Source organism: Camarhynchus parvulus, chromosome 1 (assembly GCF_901933205.1).
Source record: "Camarhynchus parvulus chromosome 1, STF_HiC, whole genome shotgun sequence".
In the NCBI taxonomy this organism is placed as follows: Eukaryota; Metazoa; Chordata; class Aves; order Passeriformes; family Thraupidae; genus Camarhynchus; species Camarhynchus parvulus.
Window position 1 is genome coordinate 111,538,091 of NC_044571.1, and position 24,170 is coordinate 111,562,260.

At 38.0% G+C, this 24,170-nt stretch overlaps 1 protein-coding gene across 3 annotated transcripts in view; it reads right to left on the minus strand.

Annotated features, from left to right (window-relative positions):
* The window catches only part of EPHA6 (EPH receptor A6), a 362,638-nt gene that overhangs the window by 75,026 nt on the left and 263,442 nt on the right, over positions 1-24,170 (minus strand). For 2 of the 3 annotated variants that reach the window (XM_030945817.1, XM_030945809.1), the window contains exons 7-11: positions 18,786-18,948; positions 10,299-10,407; positions 7,516-7,586; positions 5,485-5,610; positions 98-283 (exon numbers count right to left, since the gene is read on the minus strand). In XM_030945817.1, the coding sequence (XP_030801677.1) occupies positions 98-283; positions 5,485-5,610; positions 7,516-7,586; positions 10,299-10,407; positions 18,786-18,948 (655 nt within the window). Of the gene's footprint in view, positions 1-97; positions 284-5,484; positions 5,611-7,515; positions 7,587-10,298; positions 10,408-18,785; positions 18,949-19,376; positions 19,425-24,170 lie in introns of all 3 variants that reach the window. The other variant, XM_030945801.1, reaches the window with a different exon arrangement.

Below are 24,170 nucleotides of genomic sequence, written 5' to 3' on the forward strand. Positions count from 1 at the left end.
TGCAACCCATACTGAATGAGGAAATAATGTAAATTTCAACACTAAATGAGACAGAATGGGAAAGCCAGCATAAAAGAATTAAGGAAAGGTGACTTACTTTTTGTAACAACTCCTTCAAGGCGAATGATATTTGGGTGATCAAACTGTCCCATAATACTCGCCTCCCTCAGGAAGTCTCTCCTCTGCCTGTCCATATAGCCACCCTTTAGAGTTTTTATGGCAACAGGGATCTCTCTTTTTCCTGGTGTCTTCAGACGTCCACTGCAAACTTCTCCAAACTCCCCTGAAACAGATCAAATATCTGTTAGCAACTCACAGCGCCTGTGCAGAAGAATATTCAAGGAACTCACACATCCCATAGAAGTGGACAGAGAAATAGCTGATTGAATATTCAGATTTATGAGTGTCATCACATCCCAGAAAATCAAAATATTCATCAGCACTTCCCAAGAAATGATCACCTTTCCTCTGTGCCACAGCAGAGATCATGGGACCTTGTACTGCAAAAGGCAAACCTTCAGCCCTCCCCACTGAGACTGAACATTGGTATCAACAGGTTTGGGATATATAACTGAGGAAGGAATGCAGTGACACTTGGGTTTTTATTCAACTCATGAGAAAATATCTATGTAAAATATCTACTGATAGAAATATTTATCCCTAGGGGTGAAATGCACTTAGACCTATATATTAAGAAAAGCCTTGAGACTATCAGAACACTTGACTATCCCTCAGCTACAGAAAGCATTTAAAAGTACTTTATGTTGTTATGACCTAGAAAAGCACTTGCACGTGATTTATTTAAATGGACTTCCACACCTACGTGAAATTAATTACATATTTCCCTGTTCAGACAGCCAAAGGCCAACAGTCCCAGCAAATCTGGAGCTGTGCAGGGAGAGGAATCTCAAAACTTGTTTCCCCTGATGTTTCCCTGTCTGCGTAGGGCCTGTGAAGGATGTCACCCTGCATTCTCCTTACACATTTAATAATTCAGTTTGCATGGAAATCACAACTTTCCTTTGATCTTGAAGTCACACAGAAGTCATTTAGAGCCCCTACCAAACATACTTTTGGATGGCTGCAGGTCAGTTTTCAATGGGTCATGACTCAGTAAATGAAAAACAATGTTCACAGAAATATTTCAAAGCATTTATAAGTGCAGGTTGCCTTCACAGCAAATCTAAATTTTTTACCCAATTCATTTTGGAATCAGAACTGCTAAAAACCAAAAAGCAAGTAATGAACAGATATATATTTCACTGGGGATTTAACACTCCATTGAGTGCTGTCTGTATTAGTTTTCCCTAAACTTTAAGGACAGAAGTAAACAAAATAAAGGAGCTCTATTCTGTAACATGCATCTTCAAATATGAAGCAAATCTAGAGGCAAGGTACATTAAAGGCACAACCTTCACCTCAGAAAATTACAACTCCCTGATGATACAGGATTAGAATGGATATTGTCACAAAACTTTTATTTTATTAGGTTCTGTTGCTTCCACTAAAACAAAGCAAAGTTTTATTATCTTTGGATCCAGGAAGAGTGAGATAAAAATAACAATTTCATAGCTTGTCTTTCACTTCAATGACAGAGGCATCATCAAGTGCAGGAGTACAATTAACACATGCTGAACATAACCTCTGAATAAATTAGCAGCTTCCTAAACAGCTAAAAAAAAAATCAAGTGGTCCCAGGTCTTCTTTGCATAGTTCCTCCCACCAATTTATTTCTACTTAATTAAAAAAAATAAATTAAAGATGTGTGCAAATATAAGATATGTCAAAATATATGTCAGTAGAGTGATGCTCTGGGAATCTTTTGACAAAAGGAAAGTTGTGTGAGTATTTTCCTGTATGATTTTGTCCCTTTCACCTTTAGAAGACTCTCCTTAAAAGTTTTCTTGCCTGACTACTTGCACTGAAAAAGTAGTAGATAATTTGGACTTGTAAAGTGCTCCCATAAAAGAAAGTGATGAAACCTGAATATTTTGCAGGAGACGTGGTCTATCAATCTTCTGTTCTGTGACATGCTCAGGAGGAGCAGGACCTGAACACTTCTCTAAAGCCATGACCTTATTACATCTTGCTGGCTTTTCAAACTTAAATGCCTAAAATGAGAATTATTTTCTAATTCTCTCTTGACGAAGCAAAAAATACTAGAACCTTAATATCCAGTGAGAAGCAAATATACTAGAGCCTTAATATTCAGATTTTTAAAGAAATTCTGTGGCCAATAAATCTGCAGAATTGCAAAATCTCATTTTAAGACTAATTTGGAAAGCATAGGTTATAGAATAAACCATTTTGCTACTACAGGATTATACAAGAATATTAAAACTTCAGAATTTCATAAATAATGACATTCATCCCTCAGGGACAGTAAAAGGCTGTTACCACGTGCTTTAAAATGAATTAAACTGAAGGAAGCAGCTGAACAACTTGCAATTCCAAGCTTTATTATCTGTACCACATCCAAAGCAGGGGAAGGAACCCCTGTTTCTTTCACTTTTTTTTTTCTGGATGCATGATTTGGAAAGTTAGAAAGAAATTTCCCTCCCCTTGGACATTGGGATTGATACACTGGTGAACATAAAGACTACCAGCAGGTTTTTTGTGACATGATGTCAAACTTGAGATGATCTGCCACCGAACAGACAGAAACCTAAGATGTATAATAACTTCTACTTCTGCTTTAGACTAGATGGAGATCAATGGTAAAATTTAAAGCACTGAATTACTTACACTGAGACTTTGACAAGATTTCATCCCACAGTAGCTTTTCTACACTTCTGTTCAGATAAAGAATTTTCAATGTTTTTAAAGTCAAAGGGGAATGGGTTCAACCAAAGGGGTTTTTCACATCTAAGAATCTCATTCTCACTGCTCAAGTTTGAAGATAAACAGGATAAATGTTGACCCTGCAGCAGCTGAGGCTCATGACTGCATGTGTAATAAGTTGAAGCTAAGAGCCAGATGTCAATGAAGTCAACATTTTTCCTTGCTCCAGGGAAAAGGCTGATCACAACTAGAGAAAAAGATAGAGTCCACTGCCTGTTCAATTTTGATAAAATGTATATAATATCTGGTTTAATAACAGAAACCTCACCCACTTTACTGTATATTATACACAAAGGAGCTAATTGAGCAGTCTAGAAATTTAATCTGTGCAAACCACACATCCCTTTTTGCATTCAGCAGGGCATATGTGATACTGAAAGTGAAACCCCTTAAAAGTCTGATGTGCAGCCTGGTGTTCCTGCATGGGATCAGAACAAATGTCTCACAGCACAGACAGTGGCTGCTGATAGAACTGAAAGGTCACAGCACCAAATACAGCTCAACTCACTTTCCCATTTCAGTCTTTACACTTGTGAGAGAACTTGCAGGAGATTTAGATCATGCAAAGAATATTGTCTGCTCTGGGAAAAACTGAAGAGTGGGTCTCTTCCTCGAGTTTCAATGTTTTAACAAAGAAAATAGGAGGATAATTGTAAATTTTAAGACAGACTTGATAAAGTACCTCTGGGAATTCATTCCTTGAAGAAGGGCTGAACCCTTAAACCAAACAGCAAAAAGAGATGGAACAGAAAACAGTGTATGGGTGAGATATAATTGCCAAATACTTTAAAGCATAACCTGGGTACAGAGTTAGGTTGGAGTTAAGCTGAAAAAAGAAACAAACTAACTAAAAATACTTGCCTTGAGTGTCACAGCCATCAGAACTGCAAGTAGTAAATTATCAAGAACTTTTGGACATGACTTTTTCCACTGGAAAAACAAACTAGAAACTGCTTTCAGTAGAAGAACAGTTTTAAAAATGTCATAACCAGAAATGCTGGAATTTTTTTTTCAACTATTTGTGATTTTCCACTTTGGCAGTTTCAGAATGAAATCTTTTGGTTCTTGAAAGGAAATCATTTTTGTTCGAAAAATTAAAGTTACAGAAATTAAAAATGAGAATTAATGGCCAAAATAAAATGTTAAAACACAAAAAATTTAAAAGTGAATATATTAACTGACTTGTTAAAAGAGAAGATGTTGATTTTGGTTTCATTTAGGTGAAAGTTGTAAACATCTTTTCGAAGTAATTCTCTTGTGATAAGAAATCCATTTTTTATCCAGTTGAAATGTGTAGTACAGAATTAGAGAGAATGCACAGAGATCTTTAGGACTGCTGAGAATTATACTGATATGTTATATCCCTAAGCAGCTACTGAAGAACTGTGTGGGAATTTGTACTCTCCCTGCCTAAGCCATGGTGTTTAACACGTATCTTGTATGCATGGAAATGGGTTTAAATTTCATTGCAATCTGTTTGCAAGTCCTGTTAGGTGAATATTGTTGAGGTTGACAAATTACCTATGTAATTTTAGAAAATAAAAACCATAAAAATAAAACCCATAGAAGTAAAATATGTCAAAGCATACACGTCCATGCATACTAGAAAGCAGAGAGAGAAGCTGAGAGAACAGTTTTCATAAATGAATTAAACTGAGATTAAGGACACAATTTTAATCTGAACTAAAACAAATAATCCTTGTCTGTTGTATTCAACTGAAATCAGCAGTTATACAGATGTGGAGTGTAGCTCAATCTGCTTTATAATCTAAGACATCAATATGTATAGTGTGTCTGAAGAAAGGGAAGAAATAGAAGAAAGCAAACTGCATGTTCCCTGCAGAGGTCAGCACTCTGGGGGCTCTCCCAAGCTCAAAATTCCAGAGGTGTAGAGCTCCAGCTGCAGATGATGTGGCCTCAGCAATCAGGTAAACTGGGGTACTTCAGCACTCTGGACAGCAATGTAAAACAGGATTTTCTCTTTTACTTTCTCTCTCCTGTCTGCTACCAGACCTGGTTTTATTTCTGTAGGATTACTGCACAACATTTTCTAGTGCATAAAACACTTCTTAGCAACACTGGGGATATTTCCATGGCTATCAGTGCAGCAACATATCATTAAATGAGGGGTTTAAACTGAAAAATACCATTCCTTTCTAGAGCGACTAAGATATATGAAACAATATTTAAAAAAAAAAGGATTACAGGGAATCATCTTTCATACTGTCTACATCTTATCAACAGATCTTCCTCTTTTCGCTCTCTGCCAGAGATCCTTCTCCAGACAGAAAAGCCTATCCCAAGCCAGCCTCTCCTTTTCCTCCCTCATACTCCTCCAGTTTTCTGTTTGAGAAAAAGTTTTTCTCAGTCTTGTCTATTCAGAATTTATATCCCCATAGAAAGAGATTCTGATCTAATTTCAACCTCAGTGACTGAGAATCCATGACAATAACTATGGTACATGCTGAGTGACACAGTGTTTTGAACACATGTGGAAAACAAAACAAAACAAAACAAAGACATCCCCAACAAACCAGGCAAAAAATCAATCCTACACAAAAAAAAAATTAATTAATTTCCTAAAGTTTATGAAAAGCAGTATTGCCATGCCTAGAGATTTTTTTACAGTATGGATAGTTTTACCTGCCCCAATGACTCTTTCAATACGAATTCTTGAAGGATCAATCTCCTTGGCAAACTCATGGACAGCAAGAGATGGATCTTCATAAGTGTCTGGATCTATGTATGTTTTGAGTCCTGGGAAATGTACTGCAAGAAAGAGAGAATAAGAGGAATCAGGAACTCTTTGACATTAATGCATTGCAACAATAGTTTCCTTTTCTTTTCTTTTCTTTTTTTTTGTTTTGACTAGATAATTGAAAGGACTGAAAATAATATCTTCCAGGTTTAAAATCTCAGAAGCCAACAGAAGAAGTTAGTCACTTGAAAAAGGGTCTGCAGAGACACCAGGTGAGGGCTCAATGATATGGCGAAAAGCATGGCCTCAAAACAACAGTGATTATTGCCAAAGCAGTTTATCTTCCCCTTTGCTGCTCCTTGGGCAATTGAGGCAATCTGTCCTTTACTTTGAAAACAGTTGTTTCTAGTACTCTCCTTTCATTTAGGAGCGGATGGCTGAACATCCTGTTTTGCCAAACAGGTCAAATCTTTGAGTTCCTTTTCTCTAAGGATGAGTCCTGGAGGGCTGTGCTGCTTTGTTCTCCTCTGATCAGCTGGAACAGCCAGAGAGCCAGGTGCAAGATGACAACAAAAATATCCAAATCCATTTTCAAGATAATTTCTGTCTGTTTCCTTGGAGATGGCCATGGCAGTAGTGGGTTGGTGCCAGATTGCTTTGGCAGGCTCCAACAAGCTGTCCTTTTCTGGCACAGCTGATATCCTTGTGTTCCTGAGTGCAGCATGTTCAAGAACTTGTGTTGTTTCCCCTGGACTATCTGCGTGGGAATTCTTTTAGGCTGCTGCCATATCATGATTAAGTTCTGGAAAACTCAAGTTGATGCTAATAATCCATCAATTTATAAGGACAAAGAGAGGCATCTGCAGCTGGGTCCAGAGAATCCCTTTAAAAAGAATGAAGCATTTCTCAGCCTTCTTTCTCCTGTCAGTTAATAGCTGAGTCTAAAACAGTAATTCCTCTTTATTCTTGGCTCTGTGGAGCACATATATGAGTAGAGACTTGCCCCCTCCAGTGTGATGCTGAGATCACTAGAAATGAATGGGAAGGCTCTGAGATGAAGCTTTGTGTCAACATGAAATACAGTCATCATTTACCCTGGCCTGAAAGACACTGAGTGAGGCTTTTTTCAAATTCAGTCACGGTCTCAGAGGCATATATCAAACTCTCCAGGAGGAGGGTTTTTGTCTTCTTTTATTTCTGGCCATGCTTGGAAACAAATGACAAAACCATCTTTCTAGGCAGTATACTTTATGGGCAAATGTGCCCTTTTCCTTGACAGAAAGAGACACTTGGCTCGATATAGTGGTGTCACCTGAAAAAATATTTTACTTCTGGTAACTTCTGTGTTGATCATAGCATTTCCAGAGATGTTATCAAAATGATGAAAGAATAAAATCTGATGCCCTTTGTGTAATACCTCTTGAATAAAAGAAAAATACATTTAAATTGTTACTCTAACAGGAAACAGTAAGGCAACTAATTTAAAGTAGGTAGCTAAACTAAGCTATATAAACTAATTATTGCCCATGAGAGATCACCAGGATTTTCTCTCACTGTACTGATCAGTGAGCAGGAACATGAGGGAAGACAACCCATTCCACTTCTTATTTCTTGGGTGGCTGCAAGTGTAGATCCCTAAATCCAAAGAGAACTAGATACAAATAAGTCATACAGTCACCAGGAGAAGAATTTTGAGGTAGAAATCCAATACCCAGAACAACTGAGAATTCAAAGAAATAAACCTGAAAACCTGCTAAATATTATTAGCTGAACACCAAAAAACCCTTTAATAATAGATTTAATAAGAATAGATTTAGTGAAATTGCAAACAAAAATAAATACTGTTGATGATGCAGACAATAATGAGCTACTCATATAACCAGATTAAAACACCAAGGGCAAAAGTTGTTCAGGAAACAGCGGACTTTCTTCATGTAAAACATGATATAGATATTACATAGTGTTGAACTACTTACAGTGTCCATTTTGCAAATGAGCCCTTCTTTTCTCCTCAGATTTCATTTTGGCCTTTATGTACCACTGGCATCTTTCAAGAAAAACAAGTGAGGTTTTAAATAAAATACTTGCCATGAATAAAACAGATGTACACCGAGTTTTAGCTACAATTTTATGAAAGCCAAGTTCTTTGCATTTGGAATATATATTTACTTATGAATCTAGAGAGGGAAATATGCATGATGAACTACAAATAGATTATATATAAAGAAAAACAAATCATGGTTGAATAATTACCATGACAATGACTACCTGAGTTTCAGTTTGATGTAATACATTTTTTTATGTTTGACTCCTCCAAAGAATTCTGATACTTCAATAAATTATTACTTTCCTGTATTCCTGTTTGCATACATAACCCTGTAGTAATTAAACCTTATCCCATTAACTTTCATATACAGTGGGTAAAATGCTCTCTCATTTTCTTCATACAGAATTAGAATGATTTCACCATGTTTCATGAAAAAAGAAAATATTTTTTCACATCAGGCCCCCTTTTTTCTCTTTTGCTGAGTGGCTCTGTGTAGTTTGAGCTGCTGAACACTGCCTACATGCAGGTTTGATAATGCTGATTTAGGGGGTCATGTGGCAGGACCAAATGTTACAGTCAAGAAAAAAACAAAATATTTGCTCTTGGTCTTAAAGCTCTTTCTCACTCACTGAGCAGCCTAAAAATTACTGTTTGGAGGGAAATCTTTTGGTTTAAGGGATAGCAAAGGGTTGTTGAGGCTCTGGTGCAGCAGTCCTGTGGACATGTGTGAACATTAACAACATTCCTCTGTGTGAACAGCATTAGAAAATTAAACAAAAATAATTACAGTCAGTAAATCTATTTTAAGAGCGAAGATCTTCGAGGAATAGGTGAACACACCCACTTCATTCCAGTGGTTTGTTTAAACTGCTGAAACACAGCAGGAACAGTCACAAGTTCATTCACTCCTACACAGGTGATGAGGAGGAAATTGAGGGCAGAAACTCCTGAAGCTGCTGTACCCTTGTGAAGGGAATGCAAACCAGTTGATTCTCAGACTCTGTGGAAACCTTGAGATTGAACACCAGTTGCTGGGACTCCCCAAGGATGCCAGTGTCACTTTTAGGACCTGAACAAGTGGTCTGTAGTGTGCCACCTGTCCAGAGCCCTAAGCACAAGTTCTTACGCTCCAAGTGCTTGCCCAAGGGAAGCAGGCAAAACCCCCAAGACTTTAACCTTACCCAACCCTCCTAAACTTCCATGTGGCCCCAAAGTTTGACTACAGAAGCCAGTGATTAATCACCAGTGGAGGAGTCTCCTCATTCTCTGCTCATGCAGAACAATGGGAGATAAGGCTAAATCAGACTGAGCTTTAACATCCCATTTCATGAAACTGAGCCAGGACCCCAGTCCTGTGTCTTGAAGCCTCTGTTGCTTTCATATTCCTATCTGCAACTGACAGCCCTGCTTCCTGCTAGCTCCTGGTGGATAATGACCCAGCACAGAGCAGAGGCAGGTGCTCACTCACCCAGCCTCTCCACTCTGAATAGGCTCATCAGCAGCCCTGACACTTGACAGCTCATCAAATTGTTAATTCTAAACAGTGGAGCAGAGCACATCTGTAGGGTACCAGTGCCATTTTTCATGCTGAAATTTGCCTCCAGTCCTACAGTAAATTGAGTATTTATTCAAAATTTCCTTGCTCTGTCTTCTGTGGAACATGCTCTTATCACTGCATTTAAGCAGCACTTCAAAATGAATTCCTATCTTACATAATTGAAATGGTCCCATTGAGTAAGGCAGTAGAAAGCTAAAAGAATCTCTGATATTCTTAACAGTAGAAAACAGGAGGAAGAAACACAGAAAGAAACCCATTTCCATTTTTTTTTCCATTCCCAAGTTTAGTGATTTTTTTTTCCAAAGGAAATGTTTGAGCTGTTTCAGGATTTCACATACAGACTCCACACAATCATTTTCTCAGGAAATTTGTCTCTGTCTAAATAATTCCTCTCTCTTTTAGAAGATCCTACTGTTTGTCACCTTCTGTAATAATTGCAGGAATATTTACTCAGCCTCTAAGATTATCTAAGGCCACAATACGTTCCAAGGTTAACTGCTCTCATAACCTTCACCAGAACATTAGATTTAACTGGTTTTATTATTTAGCAGAGAGACCATTTATTCACATAATGGCAGCTACTGCAGTGCCATATTTAGGGTATTGCTGGAGTATTGCAAAAAAAACCTCTGGCCTGCACTGATAGAACTTCACTTTCTGTTCAAATTAGAGGTAATGCTATACCAACAAAACAGATGTGTAATTATAAATCTAAAAGTGCAGCACCCTCTATTGATATCTGAGTAGGGCACTCTCTAGTTTTGCAATTGACAGTTCTGAGATTTTGTAGAATACACTGTGGGGATTTTTTCTTCTTTTCTTTTTTTTTTTTCTTTTCCATGTAATGTCAGAGCCTTGAGGGTGCAGCAGGTATATTGCATTTTAAAATTGTCACTCTGAAGGCAAGAAGTCCAGAAACTTATTTCTAAATATTCAAACTACTTCCTGACTTCACATAATTTCTTACCTTCCCAAAGTGTTTCTTTATGAAAAACCACACTTATAAAAGAACTGTATGACCAGTGCTGAACAAAGAGGATATTCCACTTTGTCTAACCCTAATTTTAGCTCTGAAAATGTGATTTAATGACTTGAATATTATTTTTAAATTCTTAATTTTGGATGGGACTATACGAGAACAGTGTTTTAATTACCTGCCAGTGATGAGGAAGAACAAGGTGAGGATGATCAGCAGAGTGAATCCACCCACAGCAGCAGTGGCAATTACAAGAATCTGTCCCTGCTCTGCAGCCATATCAGAAGCTGAAAGAGAAGCACAGAGAAAAGGGGTTGATGCTCCATCCATCACCCAGGGATTCTGGACAATGGCTGAAATAATTTCAATGGTCAAATGTTGCAATTTGTTTTTAATGTTTTCCTCAGTGTTTGCAAGAGCATCAGATGCAAATGTGTCTGTGAAGTGAGAAACCATAATCCATGTCCCAGCTAGGATGGAGGGGAGAAGATGTTTTCAGGTTTCTGAAAGGAGGACTTGTCACTATCAGACACTTGCAATTTACTAAAGTTTGAATATGACAGGATTTTGGACACAAAATTGTATTTTCTTCCTCAGCTTTATCTCAATCCTGCACCTAATTCAGAAGTTCTCTCCATCCCCCCGTCCCAGTGAAGTCAGCAGCAGTGCTGGGTATGTGAAGATTCTAAACTGGGTTCAGGAGGAAGCAAAACAAAATCCCCACACCTAATTTTTAGCTTCACACATTCTTCAGCATGTCTGCTGTTCAGCTTCATTGTCACAAAATACATACAGTTTATCATAACATGCTTTAGTGATTAGCAACACTGTAGTTGACAAAAAAAAATTCTTATGCCTCTTGTTTTTCTCTCTAATTTCTGTAGGATGTTTAGAAGCTAAAAAAGATCACCTGAAATTATCCACTAACTGGAGACTTCCTAATTTTGTTAATTTATTGTGTATAATATTAAATTTTTACATTGAGGATTTACCTACTTACAGTCCAGGTGGTCCTCACTGTCCAAATACTACATAAGCAGAAAAAGAGTTAGGCTCATTTTTTTCTCTGTCTCCTGTCTTGTGACTCCAAAGTTTTATTTGTTAAACTCTGTTCCACTTGAACATTTACACCACATGACATTTACCCAATTCTTACTATTTCCATGGGAAATAAAACATTGTATTGAAAGAAGAATAAATAATTCAATTCAATGACTTCAGAAAACAGGAGTAAATTCAGAAAAGGGAATAATTTTTACATCAGGGAAGCAACTTTGATTTGCTAAACTTGCAAACAATTCAATAAGCAAAATCTTCATCTTTCTTTAGGCATCAGGTGATTAAAGCTTAAGGAAATCACCTAGGCTGCTGTCTAGAAAGCTCAGCAGGTGATATTCTCTCACTTTGCAGCAGATGAAGCTCAATGCAATGCTCCCATTGCTATCCAAAGCCTCATAAAACACTATTTCCTAGAAAAACATTTGGTTTCTGAACAAGATTTGTGTGTGGCTTAAAAACTCATGGTGTAAACTGGCTTTGTAAGAGTAATTTTCAGCAAAACCAACTTTTTAGGTTTCTGCTGTTAGGTTTCTGTCCAAATAATTTGATGGAAGCATGCACAGGCAATGAATTACAAGGGATTCAGTGGCCAGACAAGTTAAATATACACATCTTCCAAGAAACGATGGAGCAAATATTGACTGAATAGTTAAATGATATCTAGTGATGTTATGGCAGTGGATTCCAGCTCTGTGTTACCTTCCACAGGCTCAGGTTTAGTTGGAAAAATGCAACATAACAAATATCATGCCACGCAAGTAACAATGCAAATGCTGAATACAATTTTCAGACTAGTGGGAGTTGTGCTAAATGTGGCAAAGATTATTAAAGTCAGGCAAGGTTTGAAGTTGTACATGGAGAAGGTTTCAGACGAGTCTTTCCTGCCCATCTCTGCAGTGGAGAGAACAATCTGCAGCTCTCCTTTTGTTTTTAATAGGAAGAAGATGTGTGCAAAACTAGTGAATTTGGCAGGAGGAAAGCAAAACACAAAATTAACAGCAAAATTTGTCAAAAGACAAATTAACTGATTTTTTTCAACAGACATTCACTGCCAAAGCAACAACCCAGGAACCTTCCTGGTGCAAATGTAGGGGCTGATTCCATGGCCCAAAGAAGCACCTGCAGCTATCAAGATGAAGATGTGGCCTGGATCATTTCTGGATGGAGCTGCTCTTTTTTTGTGTTCTAGCTAAAACAGAATCCAATCCACCCATTTAATAACAAATATTTTTCTATGAGGAACCAAAGTGAAGGGGAGAAATTCAGACTGATTTATGTTCTTTCTGCCTGTAAACAATACAGATTTTTAGCTGAGACTGTACCTACTTGAAAGGTGATAATTCTGTTTCTCTTGTTTGTGTTTTAGAGGCCACAGTTGAAGACATGAGGATTTTTTTTCATGTAGTTAAATCACTATAAGGAGTTTTCAAGCCTGAAACTTCCAGATGACCTTAATTTACCTGTCAGATAAAAATGTCAAATGATAGACAAGAATAATTGTAAAATGTGAATTTGTTAAAAACTGACAGAGAGGCTGGTAAGGCAAAATGATGGAAATATTTATACACAGACTTATCACATACAGCTAAAAGGTTCCACAAAAAACTATTTAGGCAGGGAGAAGACAGTAATCAGGGACTCTCAATACCTAGAATTTTTACAGCATTTTACCATTCTAAATTAAATTCTATATGCCTCTCAACCTCTCTGCTCTTTTCTCATTTCTCCAGCTTTCTCTGATGGTGAAGTTGTAAATACTAAGAGCATTATTTGTTTCTGTTGTGCATGGTCTTGAATATTTTTTGTCACTTCCTGGTTTTCCTTTCCAATTTTTTTCTGTGTATATTGGTCTACGACCCTGTGTTTCTCCTCAGAACTTCGTGGTTATGCAAGACAGAAAAACACATTTTATAAAATAACTTTGTCAGGTTGCAAAGCCAAGCAAGTTCCTGCAACTTCATTTCATCCCTTTGAGTGTACATATGAGAGTGCTGTATCTAATCATAGAAGTACACAGCATTTTTTCCCAGAATCTCATGTTGGACAATATGGCCAATATTCCTATAGATAAAATCAGTATTTTGTTGTCTCTACACTGTCCAGGGCACCTGAACTTTATCAAAAACCATGAGCAGAGCTAAGGGAGCTTAGCACCCCTCTAACTGGGCTGACTGCTTAGTCTGGTTCTATTTTTCATTCTGTCTACCTGTCTGCTAAGTGAGTTCACTTGGACAGAAAGCACTTAAAAATGAGTAGTTAAGACAAGAAAAAGGGAGAATTTATGACTTATCCAAGATGTTTCAGTAGTATATTGCAATGTTTCGGTGGCAAAACTCTTCAAGCACATTTTACCTGCTACTGATGTGATTAGTCCAAGTGCTTTTAAATTGCAGCATGGATTATATATGCACCCAGGAGCTTATATCCAGATAAACTCCTCACTGCCATTGCTCTTCATGCTTAACTCACGCTATATGCCTGAAATGATGCTTGGAGTTTCTAATGGCATTGTTCCAGCTTCCTTGTTCGACACCATGACCAGAAATCCCTTCCGCATCCAGCCTGGTGTCAGTTCTGCCCCTACAATTCACTTTTTACATCCATGCCTTGTTTCACCTTCTCTCTACCTTCTTCATCCAAATGTATGGAGGAGGAGCTGCACCTTCCCTCCCCTCTGGGCTGAAAGGAAATACTCTGAGGATTCCTCTTTTCCTCACTGGGCACACTGGAAAAAATGGTGCAGAAGTTTTATTCACAGTGCAAGAGGCTGAAAACCAGAGAGAATCTTTCAGCTCTGCTCTTTCTTTGAGCACATTTCTCCAAAACATTTTACAAGTTGGTGTATTTGGTATGAAAGAGCTGGAAGCCCTAATGACAGCTCACTTCTGTCTCTCAGCTACATCCCTTGGCTACTTCAATTTGACATCAATCAGGCATCAGACCCTCCAGCAGACTGAAAGATAAAAAAGTGACAGAAAGACAGCCAGACTGATAACAGTGAGCAGCTGTAAGACAGATAAGTGTGGACAGTGAGCACTGGAGCTCTAATAGACAGGAACAGGCTGTCAGGGGGATTTACAAGGCATTTTAAACAACAGTGCTTAAGAACCATAGGTAAGAAAAACACAAAGTCTCACTAGGGCAGCCTTTACATTTTCACAAGTGCAAATGTATTTCCTGTGCAGTTCCTGTGATACAGTGAGCTGATGTCAAAGGGGAAATGGGAAGACAAAGGTGAACTTAAAAGGGACTGTCACTAGCATAAGAATGTAAAACTTTTTGGTGTCTACTCACTTGAAAAGCTCTCTTCCAAGTGTTTTCCCCTAATATCCACTTCCTGGCCAGTGGACACATGGAAAGCCTGTGCAGGCAATTTGGCATTTGAATGAGGATGTTGCTCTTGTGTAGGAAATGCAGAGGAAAAGTGAAGTCTGGGTTTTCTGCACACATGCAGTGCTGCAATCAGATAGACTAAAACCAAATGTGAAGAACAAATGGCTGAAAGAATTAAACACAGCAAGGAAATCATTAAAGACTAAATGAGACATTCATTTAGTATCCAGAGCTGACTAATACTGAATAAACAGTAGAACGTGGCAGAGGTGGGGAGAGATCCAATAAGAAGTTCCTAAATATGAGATATGTGTCATCTGATTTGTTTTGTTTCAACAAGGAATTCAATTTACTATTGTCAAAACATTAAAAATCATAAAAAATCCAAGAAAATTCCATTTTGCATTGGTAATGCAATAGATTCTCTAAAAATCCTTAGGATAGCTCCTCTGTCGTGGCATGAACCAGAGCATGTGCTTAAACCAGTAATGGACCTGCACTGGCATCAATGATTCAGGACCCTTTTCTTGAGCTTTGGAGTTCTGGAAAGAATGGAGTCACATCTAGTGGCAAACCCAAAATAGCTTGATTTGAGGATGAAAAGTTAGAGATAGATTTTGTGGATGTAGGAAGAGGGAGAAGAATGTGAAAATTCAGCAGAATTTTCTGGCAATACACAAAAATGACCACCTGAGACTATGGCAAAGAAATTAAAGTTATTGATCCATCAAGACTGCTATTTCAGCCAATTATTTTTTCACAGTCTTCAACTTTATAAAACACCTAATCAGGTATTCCATTAGCATTTCTGAAATGTTTAGGGTTTTATTGTTAATAATTTAAAGTATACAAAGTCTGCATTGCTTTTGGATTAAAATCCTAATGTGCTCACATTTATTACTCTGTTCAGCCCAAGCACAAGCACACAGTGCATAAATGCTACTTTGTCCCTTAGGTCCCTTCCAGAACAAGCCAACCATTCCACTTGCAGATTATTTTTTCCTAATGATGAGAAGGCCAAGAAGGAAAATACCCTTGGTTTTAGAACAAGACCTGTTTTGGCATGAAAACTGCCTAAAAGCTGTAAATTGTCCAATATTTTAAAAATTTCTCTGCGCAAAAGGACCTCTGAGGTAATGCAAATGAAGAACTTCTCTAGGAAAAAAGAAAAGGTTTGAATCATTAATTAAAAAAAGAACCCAACAAAACCAATAAACCAAAAAGGTATCCCAAAACCAGCTGGTTAGAAGAGAGGGGAAAAACAAAACCAGAGCGGTTACAGTCAGAGATTAAAGCACCTCTGCCCTAGGAAAAATGTTTTTCTTAATTGTCAGAACACATTTTATTCTCTGTTAGGAAGGAGCAGAGTGTTTCTGTGGTGACTCAGATAGCTGGTAATTCTGACAGATAAAAGCAGGAGCTACAAGTGAGGTTTATGCTCCAGTTTAAAGCCCCAGCAGTGGCAGCTGTGTGTGTGCTGGAGTGTATGAAAACCTGCCAGCTTTGCTACGAGTGTTTTGCCTGTAAGGTGCTGAAACAGAGACTGAATAAAATGGCAACAAGAAACACAGTCACAAGTGGTGGTTGCTGTGCTTTGGAAAGGTTTCACATTTCCCAGGTGCAGCTTCTGAGCTTCAAAAGGGAAAAAACGCCTGTTAGCATCCATTCATCCATCCTTACTTCCTTGAGGAGAATTTTTCTGACTATCCTAGGTAACTCCATTTCCTATCAAAAAGAAAATACAAATTTCACTCTTTTGGATGCTCCACTTGTTTGTCTTTGCAGCAGGGAGAAGAGTTCACAGCAGAGCTCCCCAGCCTGTGGCTGCCTCAGTCTGTGGGTCAGTAAGTGAGGGTGCTTCCCAAAAAACACACCAGCATTAATAACTAACTTCTTCCACTACTGCTGCAGATTTGCTCTTCTCTCTCCCTCATGCACCACCTTTAGCAATCCCACCAAAATGTTTTAGTGTTCCTGGTAATGATGTATCTGTTTTATCCTTCATAACTTTATAACTGAAGTGACACAGGTAGTGTTTCACCCAGTACATCAGAGAAGGCAGGACACTGTCCTGCCAAAGGACAGTGTGTTTTAGGACGTTGATATACACAAGTCACAGCTGATGAACCATTAATTTTTTATAATTAGGCTATTAAATAAAAACCTTAATTTTTGATTGCTTGCTTTAGCACCATCTATTAACAAATTCTGTCAACATTCAAGCAGGGTAAATGGAGTAACCTTGGATGTTTTCCTGCAGCAGGTCTGGGAATTCTTCTCTACCGTAACATGTTCAATTGGCAGGGAGCTGAAGGATCTTACAATCTAAGGTTGATTAAAGAGGATTTTTATCAAACATAGGACTTAAAATATTTTTTGTTATTTTCATGAGACTGTTGGTTGATAAATTCTCTTTTCACAACACAGACCCTTAAAACACTCTATTCTTCCCAACCTTCCCATGAAAATGCTACTTTTGAGTTAATTCAAATCTAATTGAAAGTCCACAAAAAGTAATTGCAAAAGTGGAACTTTCACCAAGTGACTTGTTTCTAGTGAGAAGGGTTGGAGACAATTGTAATCGGCCTAATATTATTTGCTATCTTTCAGAAAAATTGAGAAGAATGTATATTAAAAAAACCAGAACATTTTCAGCTGAGCTGCACGCTGCCAGAATAGTAAATGATGAAGAGAGATTCCTACACAGCTGGACTAGGACTGGTTTGTAAGACAGATGCAGGCCAGCAAGGGCAAATTAACATTTATGGGTACTGACAGAACCAAGCAGCCCAAATCTCAATGCAACTCTCCCAAATCTCTCTGTGTACATGTTACTCAGTATCTTGAAAAACTGACAAAACCATTGCTGTATTCTATTTATTCAGCTATGTGAAACCAGGTACTAGTTTAGCCAGCAAGTACTTAGACATAGAAGTAAAAGAAATCAGAATTATTGAGAGATAAACTGTGTTAGGTCTGTTTATGGCATCATAAACAGATTTATTTTTCCAGTGTATTTCAGTATCAGGTTCAGCTTTGATGTTATACTCAAAAAGGATGTTAAAATTAAGCTTACCATGCAACCATCTGCATCAGTGCAGTGAGAAGGAGAGATGGGGCCAGGATGGAGTAAGGGAATGTCACCCCCAGGAGATTCCCTCAATATCAATGAGGGAAATGTCACTGGAGCCACAGTCTTCCTGATTTAGATGGGCAAGTGACATTTTCACAATGTGAAACCTCATAGAGGTGTAAATACCATTTTCTTTTTACATGAATTAAGCCTTGTATTTATTGCACCAGAAGATACAGACAAGATCTACTGAAATTCTTGAAAGCACCCAAGTACTCAACTCCTATTCAAACCAATTGGCTTAAGTACCCAGCAAATTTTAAAAAGTCCAATTAGGCATTAAGCACTTGGAAATCTATCCCTGATTGATTTTTGAAATAGAAGTTAAGAAGCAATAAAAATGGAACACAAATCCCCAGGTGCTCTTAGAAGCACTTACATAGTTCTGAGTCTGTACATTAGCTTAAACAACTTGAATTCTAAAACACTAATGAAAAACATGGTATACATAATTGGCTAATTAAAGTCATTTAATTAATGAGTGTTTTAATGTTGCATCTACTACACTAATTTCCTCTCAAATACATATAAATACCTTTTTCTATGTTTCTTTGAACATGGAGGGCAACACATAACAAATATAAAATTGTTCAGAGCATGAACATCACACATGAAGCCTTTTTGCATATTTTGTAGGAATAGGAAGACTTCTTGCTTCTTAGTGCCAAATTTAGAATGTTTACTTGTTGATGGAAATGCATATAAATTTTTCAGGTTTTTTTTTGTGGAGTCTGGGAGCACTGACAACTACAGGGTGAAGAGTCCATCACTGGGAGCTTGTGTGAAGCTGCTGGACTTAGGGAAAGCCTGACTAAGGGTATTTCTAGATGTCAAGATGCAGGACTTCTATAAGGAAAGAAAGGATCAGAGAATGCTAGAGCATCTTAGCTTGGAAGGGACCCACAAAGAAATTTTATGGAAGAGAACATTCTTTCAGCTGCAGCATTGGGCTAACATGTCTATGTGTTGTTATAAATCCAGAACTGTGAGTCTGAGGCTTGTTTTTTATCACTGAGCACTGTTCATTTTGTGATAAACAAGTGGTATGGGTTCAGGCATTCAGACTCCCAATGTCTCATTGATTTAGAATTAGATGCTACTTCTGTTGTATTTATTTTTTTTCCCTTCAGTGAAACTTACTTTCATCTCCCGTTTCAAATTCAAACTTCTGGCTATAGCCGCTGTATCCTGCTGCCGTCCTGACTCTGATATGAAATATATACTTGGTGGCTGGCTTGAGACCTGTGATGATAACACTTGGAGCCTTGGACCTTGTGGAGGAATAGCTGAGCTGCTCATGCTCCTGAGGGACAAAAGAGGGAAGAAATGATATCAAGTTGAGTTGAACAATCTTTGCAAAAATGATATAACAGAACTGAAGCTTCGTATTCTTCTCATGAATGCAAACTATGTTTATAAAAGGAGGTGCAGGTATGGATTTCTGTATTTTGGTTCTGTGCTATAGTCAGAATGTATGATATGGCCTTGACTTTTAGATTTAATTTTTTTTTTGTCTTTAACCCTGCATACAGACATGTTTTTGTGACTTGGGTTAGCAACCAACCCAACCATAGTCAAACCAGCATGAATTACTACAAGACTACATTCACAGAAGAATGGCAACTAGAATGGAAGCTCATTATTTTTGCACAATGAACAAACTAGGAGGTCAGGAAACACTACCAAGCTGCAAAATAAAGATGTGGGAGTATTCAAACACCCGCTACTCACTTCTACCCGCAGGTAGTGCCAAAATGCCGGCGCTATCCGTGGGTAGACCTGTGGGTAAAAGAAAATAGGAATTAACTTTTTCTTTAAAGCCTGTCAACTTTGAGCATGGTTCAACTGCTTCACTGCTGCTGAGCTCAATGTCTCTTTCCAGGTAGCTGTAATGTAGTCATACATGAAATTCACTTTGAAACTCTGTAAGGAGAAATACTCTGTGCAAAAGTCCTCTGTTAATCTTCTGGCAGTCAATCCCAGGCAGCTGCTGAGAATTCCTGAGTCTCACAGAGATCCCTGAGAATTATGGGCTCTGGGAATTACCACTGCAGACCAGCTGCTCCAGTATGGAGACCAGAAACATCAATTTCTGTGCTTTAACTGAGTGCTGCTTTGCTAGACAGGTCTTGGATGATGCTTTTACATGAGAGGATGACCCGGAAGAAGAACATTTATTCCCTGTCATTAGTTACTTGATAAACCAGGAATCTGTAATATTTTATGTGCTGCCTTAAGGCTAGGTTTGCTCCCTTGGAGCACGATTTGTCTCCAAACTGAGCAGGGATGTCCTTGGCATGTGCTTAACAGTCCAACTGTGACACCCACAGGGCACCATACAGGTTTATTATACCATGCAGTGATATTAGAGCAGGTGTAAGTTATTCAAAGGGTGCTTTCAGCCTGTTCAGAAGGAACTCTAGTTCACAGAAGAGATATAACCAGGAGAGGATTAGGTTTCAGTCAGATTCTGTTGGACTTTAAACCTCTTCTCAGCAATATGCACTTTTTATATAAAAACAACAGTATTTATAAAACACTCTGAGTTAACTTCAGCCATGCATAACAAATCCCATTAGCACAGGGCAGCAGGTGGATCACTATTCCCCCAGTAGGAATACAGGGAGATGGTTGAGAAAACCAGATTAAAAAACAAACACACAGAAGCAACCTCATGATTCTGTTAAGGGAAGGAGCAGGAGGAAGGCAATAATGATCCATATTAAAAATAACTGCATTTAACTTGCACTTCAAACAGTGGAAATAATTTGAGAAAATACAGTAAGAGGAAGTATTGATTTTTTTCTACAATCTGTTACCAAAATTTGAAGCTGTGAGGAGCATGTATTTAAATTGAAATAGTAGGATAAAATGTACATGTAATCTTATGGATGGAGACTATAATTAATACACCATCTAATTACTTCTTTAAATATAAGACTTCTCCCAATTACTTGAAATGTTGTAACCTCACTTTGATCAGGTATAGTGGATGTTAGACATGCTTTAATGCATTTCAGAAAGCACCTATTTTTTTCTGACAGAAAGCCTACTTGTTTGAGTGATAGGTGCTTTTTTTTCTGATTAAGTTTACATGACTTCCAGTGAAGGAAGGATCTTGGAAATCTTCACTGCAGATTATGTAAACAGCAAAGGTTTGTTTTATACAGGTATTAGCATGATTCTGTCATGGCTCATAGATGGGCAGTGACTTTATACTTTGGAATGCTCTGGAATTTTTTATTTAGACTCTGTAAGCCAAGGAAGAGACCAGCACCTAAGGGATTTCACTGTACACTGTAGTAGATGCAAGCTGTTTCTTTTCCCTAGACTACCTTACTGCTTGAAATCAAGTCCTAGCATTTAACAATGTACTGCTTCTTCTGACCTGCTGGAGAGATTGCAGAAAAAACTGATGGGAAATAAGGTCTTTAAGAGGAGGATGGAAACTGAAATTAAAAAAAAAAGTAAATCAGTGGAGATTCCCCAAGATCTAATGACAATATTTACTCCCTGAAGCCTGCAGAAAAAAGCCAGCAGCAGCAAAAATTTGGAATGACTTTTGGAAAAGAATCTGAGAAAGACTGTTTCTTTTCCAAATTGTTTCTTTTCCAGTTTGTTTCCAAAATGACTTTTGGAAAAGAAACAATCAAATATATGTTATTACAGGCTAAGTACTGCTTGTGTAAAACACACATTTGGGATACACTGCCTGCATAGCCTGGGGTGTGGACAGGCAGGCAGCAAATATAATTCATTATTTCTAGTTGGTCAAAGACAATGAGCGTGACAAGGGCTGTGATGGTGACATTTAATCAACAAAATGGGTTCCTCAGCCTCCTGAGGGGCATCCATCACTGCCTGTCCCTTCTGGAAGGTATTCTGGCCACCTCCAGGTATTGTCTGGCTTGTTGGTTCCTCACCACCTGCCTGGGTTTGCAGGAAGCCCTGAAGGATCCCTTCTCCATGCCCTCCCCTGTCCTTTCTTTCTGCAGCCTCTCATGCCATCCATCCCAGAGACTGAAAAATTATGTCTGGGAGTGCACAACCTTAAAAGTAATAGTGCTGTCATATGGGGAAGGGGGCAAGATTTGTTACTGCATGTGAAATAGTGGAAAGGGAACCTGTCACCTTGGTTTGAGAACAAGCTTCAGGAGCTTGAGGAAAAATTTCCTCAAACTCAAGACAAAATGATTCATAGCAGGAAACTTCCCAGGGCTGGAATGTTTTGCACAAAGAATTCAGCCTTTTAGGACTGGATTCATACAGAGAATTCTCCAAAGAGTGGATGCTTTGCCATTATTCCATTCTCTTGACAACTGATCTGCAGCCTACCTGGAAAGCCAGAGCTTTCCACAGAAATGCATGGAGGTGGCTCTCAAGGCTGGCCACTCCTTCTGCCATGATCTTTCCCAGGAAGGCTGAAGATGGACTCAGAACAAAAAAACCCAAACAATTCTAGTCTGCACAGAAGTATGGGATGCTTTGTATTATTCTTGCTACAGACCATGTGCCCTCACTTCTGCAGGGATTCTGTGTTCAAGAAGTCAATTTTAAACTGAAGGACCTAACTGTACTTCTTGAATGTTAGTGCATGCTTTTCCCAGATCCTGCTTTCATGTTGTGGCAAAATACAGATATATATAGGCTCACTTATCATGCACCCTATTTTCCATCTAAAGGAAGCACGATTTTGTGTGCTAGAAGGATCTATCTCTAGCGATAGATTTCTGACCTAGACAGTGACAGGGCCAGAATCAATGGAAAAGGCGAAGGACTACATTTATTCTGTACTTGATAACTGCAGACTGCAAAATCTGCAAAATAAAACATAAGTTTAACTGATATGGCTGTACCTCCTCCTATGACACATAAGAAGTAAGATAATATATAGATGGCTGCTATGTACAGTCCAGCATTCGCAAGAAGGGACACAAGAAATGCTCTGATGCTTTACATCAGTATCAGAGCAGCATTTGTGATCTTAAGGTGGCAAAGGACTCACAAGAAGCAGCTCTGAGAACACAGGGGCTGAGGGGTTAAACATGAGTACAAGGAGTCTATCTAATATAATATACTCATATAACTATGAGACACAATCTGATATGAGGAAATTCATAAGACCTCTTCCATAGCCTACTGCAAATTTATCTTGGTGAAAATCTGTAATTAAAACATAAATATAACACAAATGAAAGCTATGCCAATGTTATTACACAATATAATACTAACTCTATGACTACCTATCCAAGTTAAACAGAATTATATTATGAACTTTGAAAATGCTATCTCTGTTTCTAAGGAAATTGTATTTTTCTTATTGTTTGTGTGATTCTACTTGTAAATGGAGTCTGTTCTGATTATGAGGGACAGCGTTCCCAAATACATGACAGTTTACTCTGTGCATGAACAGGAAAACCTTTCAGAATCAAATTCTTTCCTGCAGCCACCTCTGCCTATCTGGATCTGTATCTATCCTAACTTTATACTTGGCTTTACAGATAAGGCATCTTTTCACATCTAAAGAGACAGACTGGCTGAGTGGAAGGCACAATGGTGCTAATGGTCTAAGACTAGACAACCTCATTTAACGGAGTAGCACCATCAGAGAATAAATATTAATGAAATGCTTTCTGCTTCTGCAGTGCAGCAGAGTAGCAGTCAATATCCGGATGTTCTATTATTGCGATGATTAGCACCATTTTTTCTCTTAAAAGAAAGGGAGTTCTGCCAAAAACATTAACAATTTTAAATAAATAGATAACTATATTGAATAGATAAACTATCACATGCCACACCTGTGTGAAAAAATTGCTCTCTAATTTTATCCCCACCTTAGTACAGAGGAAAAGAGCACAGAAATGAAAACTTTGTGGACACATATAAGAAAAATATTGATAGATGCTAATCAAAATGTGATGACCTTTAATCACTTTAGACTCCTATGGCAATCAAAGTGTGCACATACTGATGTTATAGGTGAGAAAAAGATTATTTATCTCAAAATCTTTAGTGCAAAAAAAAAATCAATTGAAATTAAAGCTGAAATGCTGAATTTTGCTTGTAGTGCTGCAATAACCTTTAAAAGATTAACTTTACCAGTAAAGCACTGATAAAATCCTGGCACTTTCAGGCATACAATATTTGTCACCATTAATATTTGAGTGGCTGAAAGAGACATGGCTCTAATAAAAATAGTATCAGTCTTTATCAATTTAAAAAGATAACCAAATGTAATTTGCTATGATTTAGAATATATAATGGGAGCTATATACTCTTATTCTAGCTTATTTTATGAATGACAATGGAGGTATTCAGCTCATTGAGTGTCACGAGTAACAAAATTCTTCTTAAACAGACCCTAGGGAAAGGGATTTCCACCTTCTGCCAGCTAAAAGAGACTTATTGTACCCACAACTTTCAAGTGTGTGTGTGCAGAAAGAATCCAGGGAGAGTAACTGAATTTACTATCAGCTGTTTGCAAACACATTTTCTAGTCTGTATCTATTGTCCTGCAACATGAAA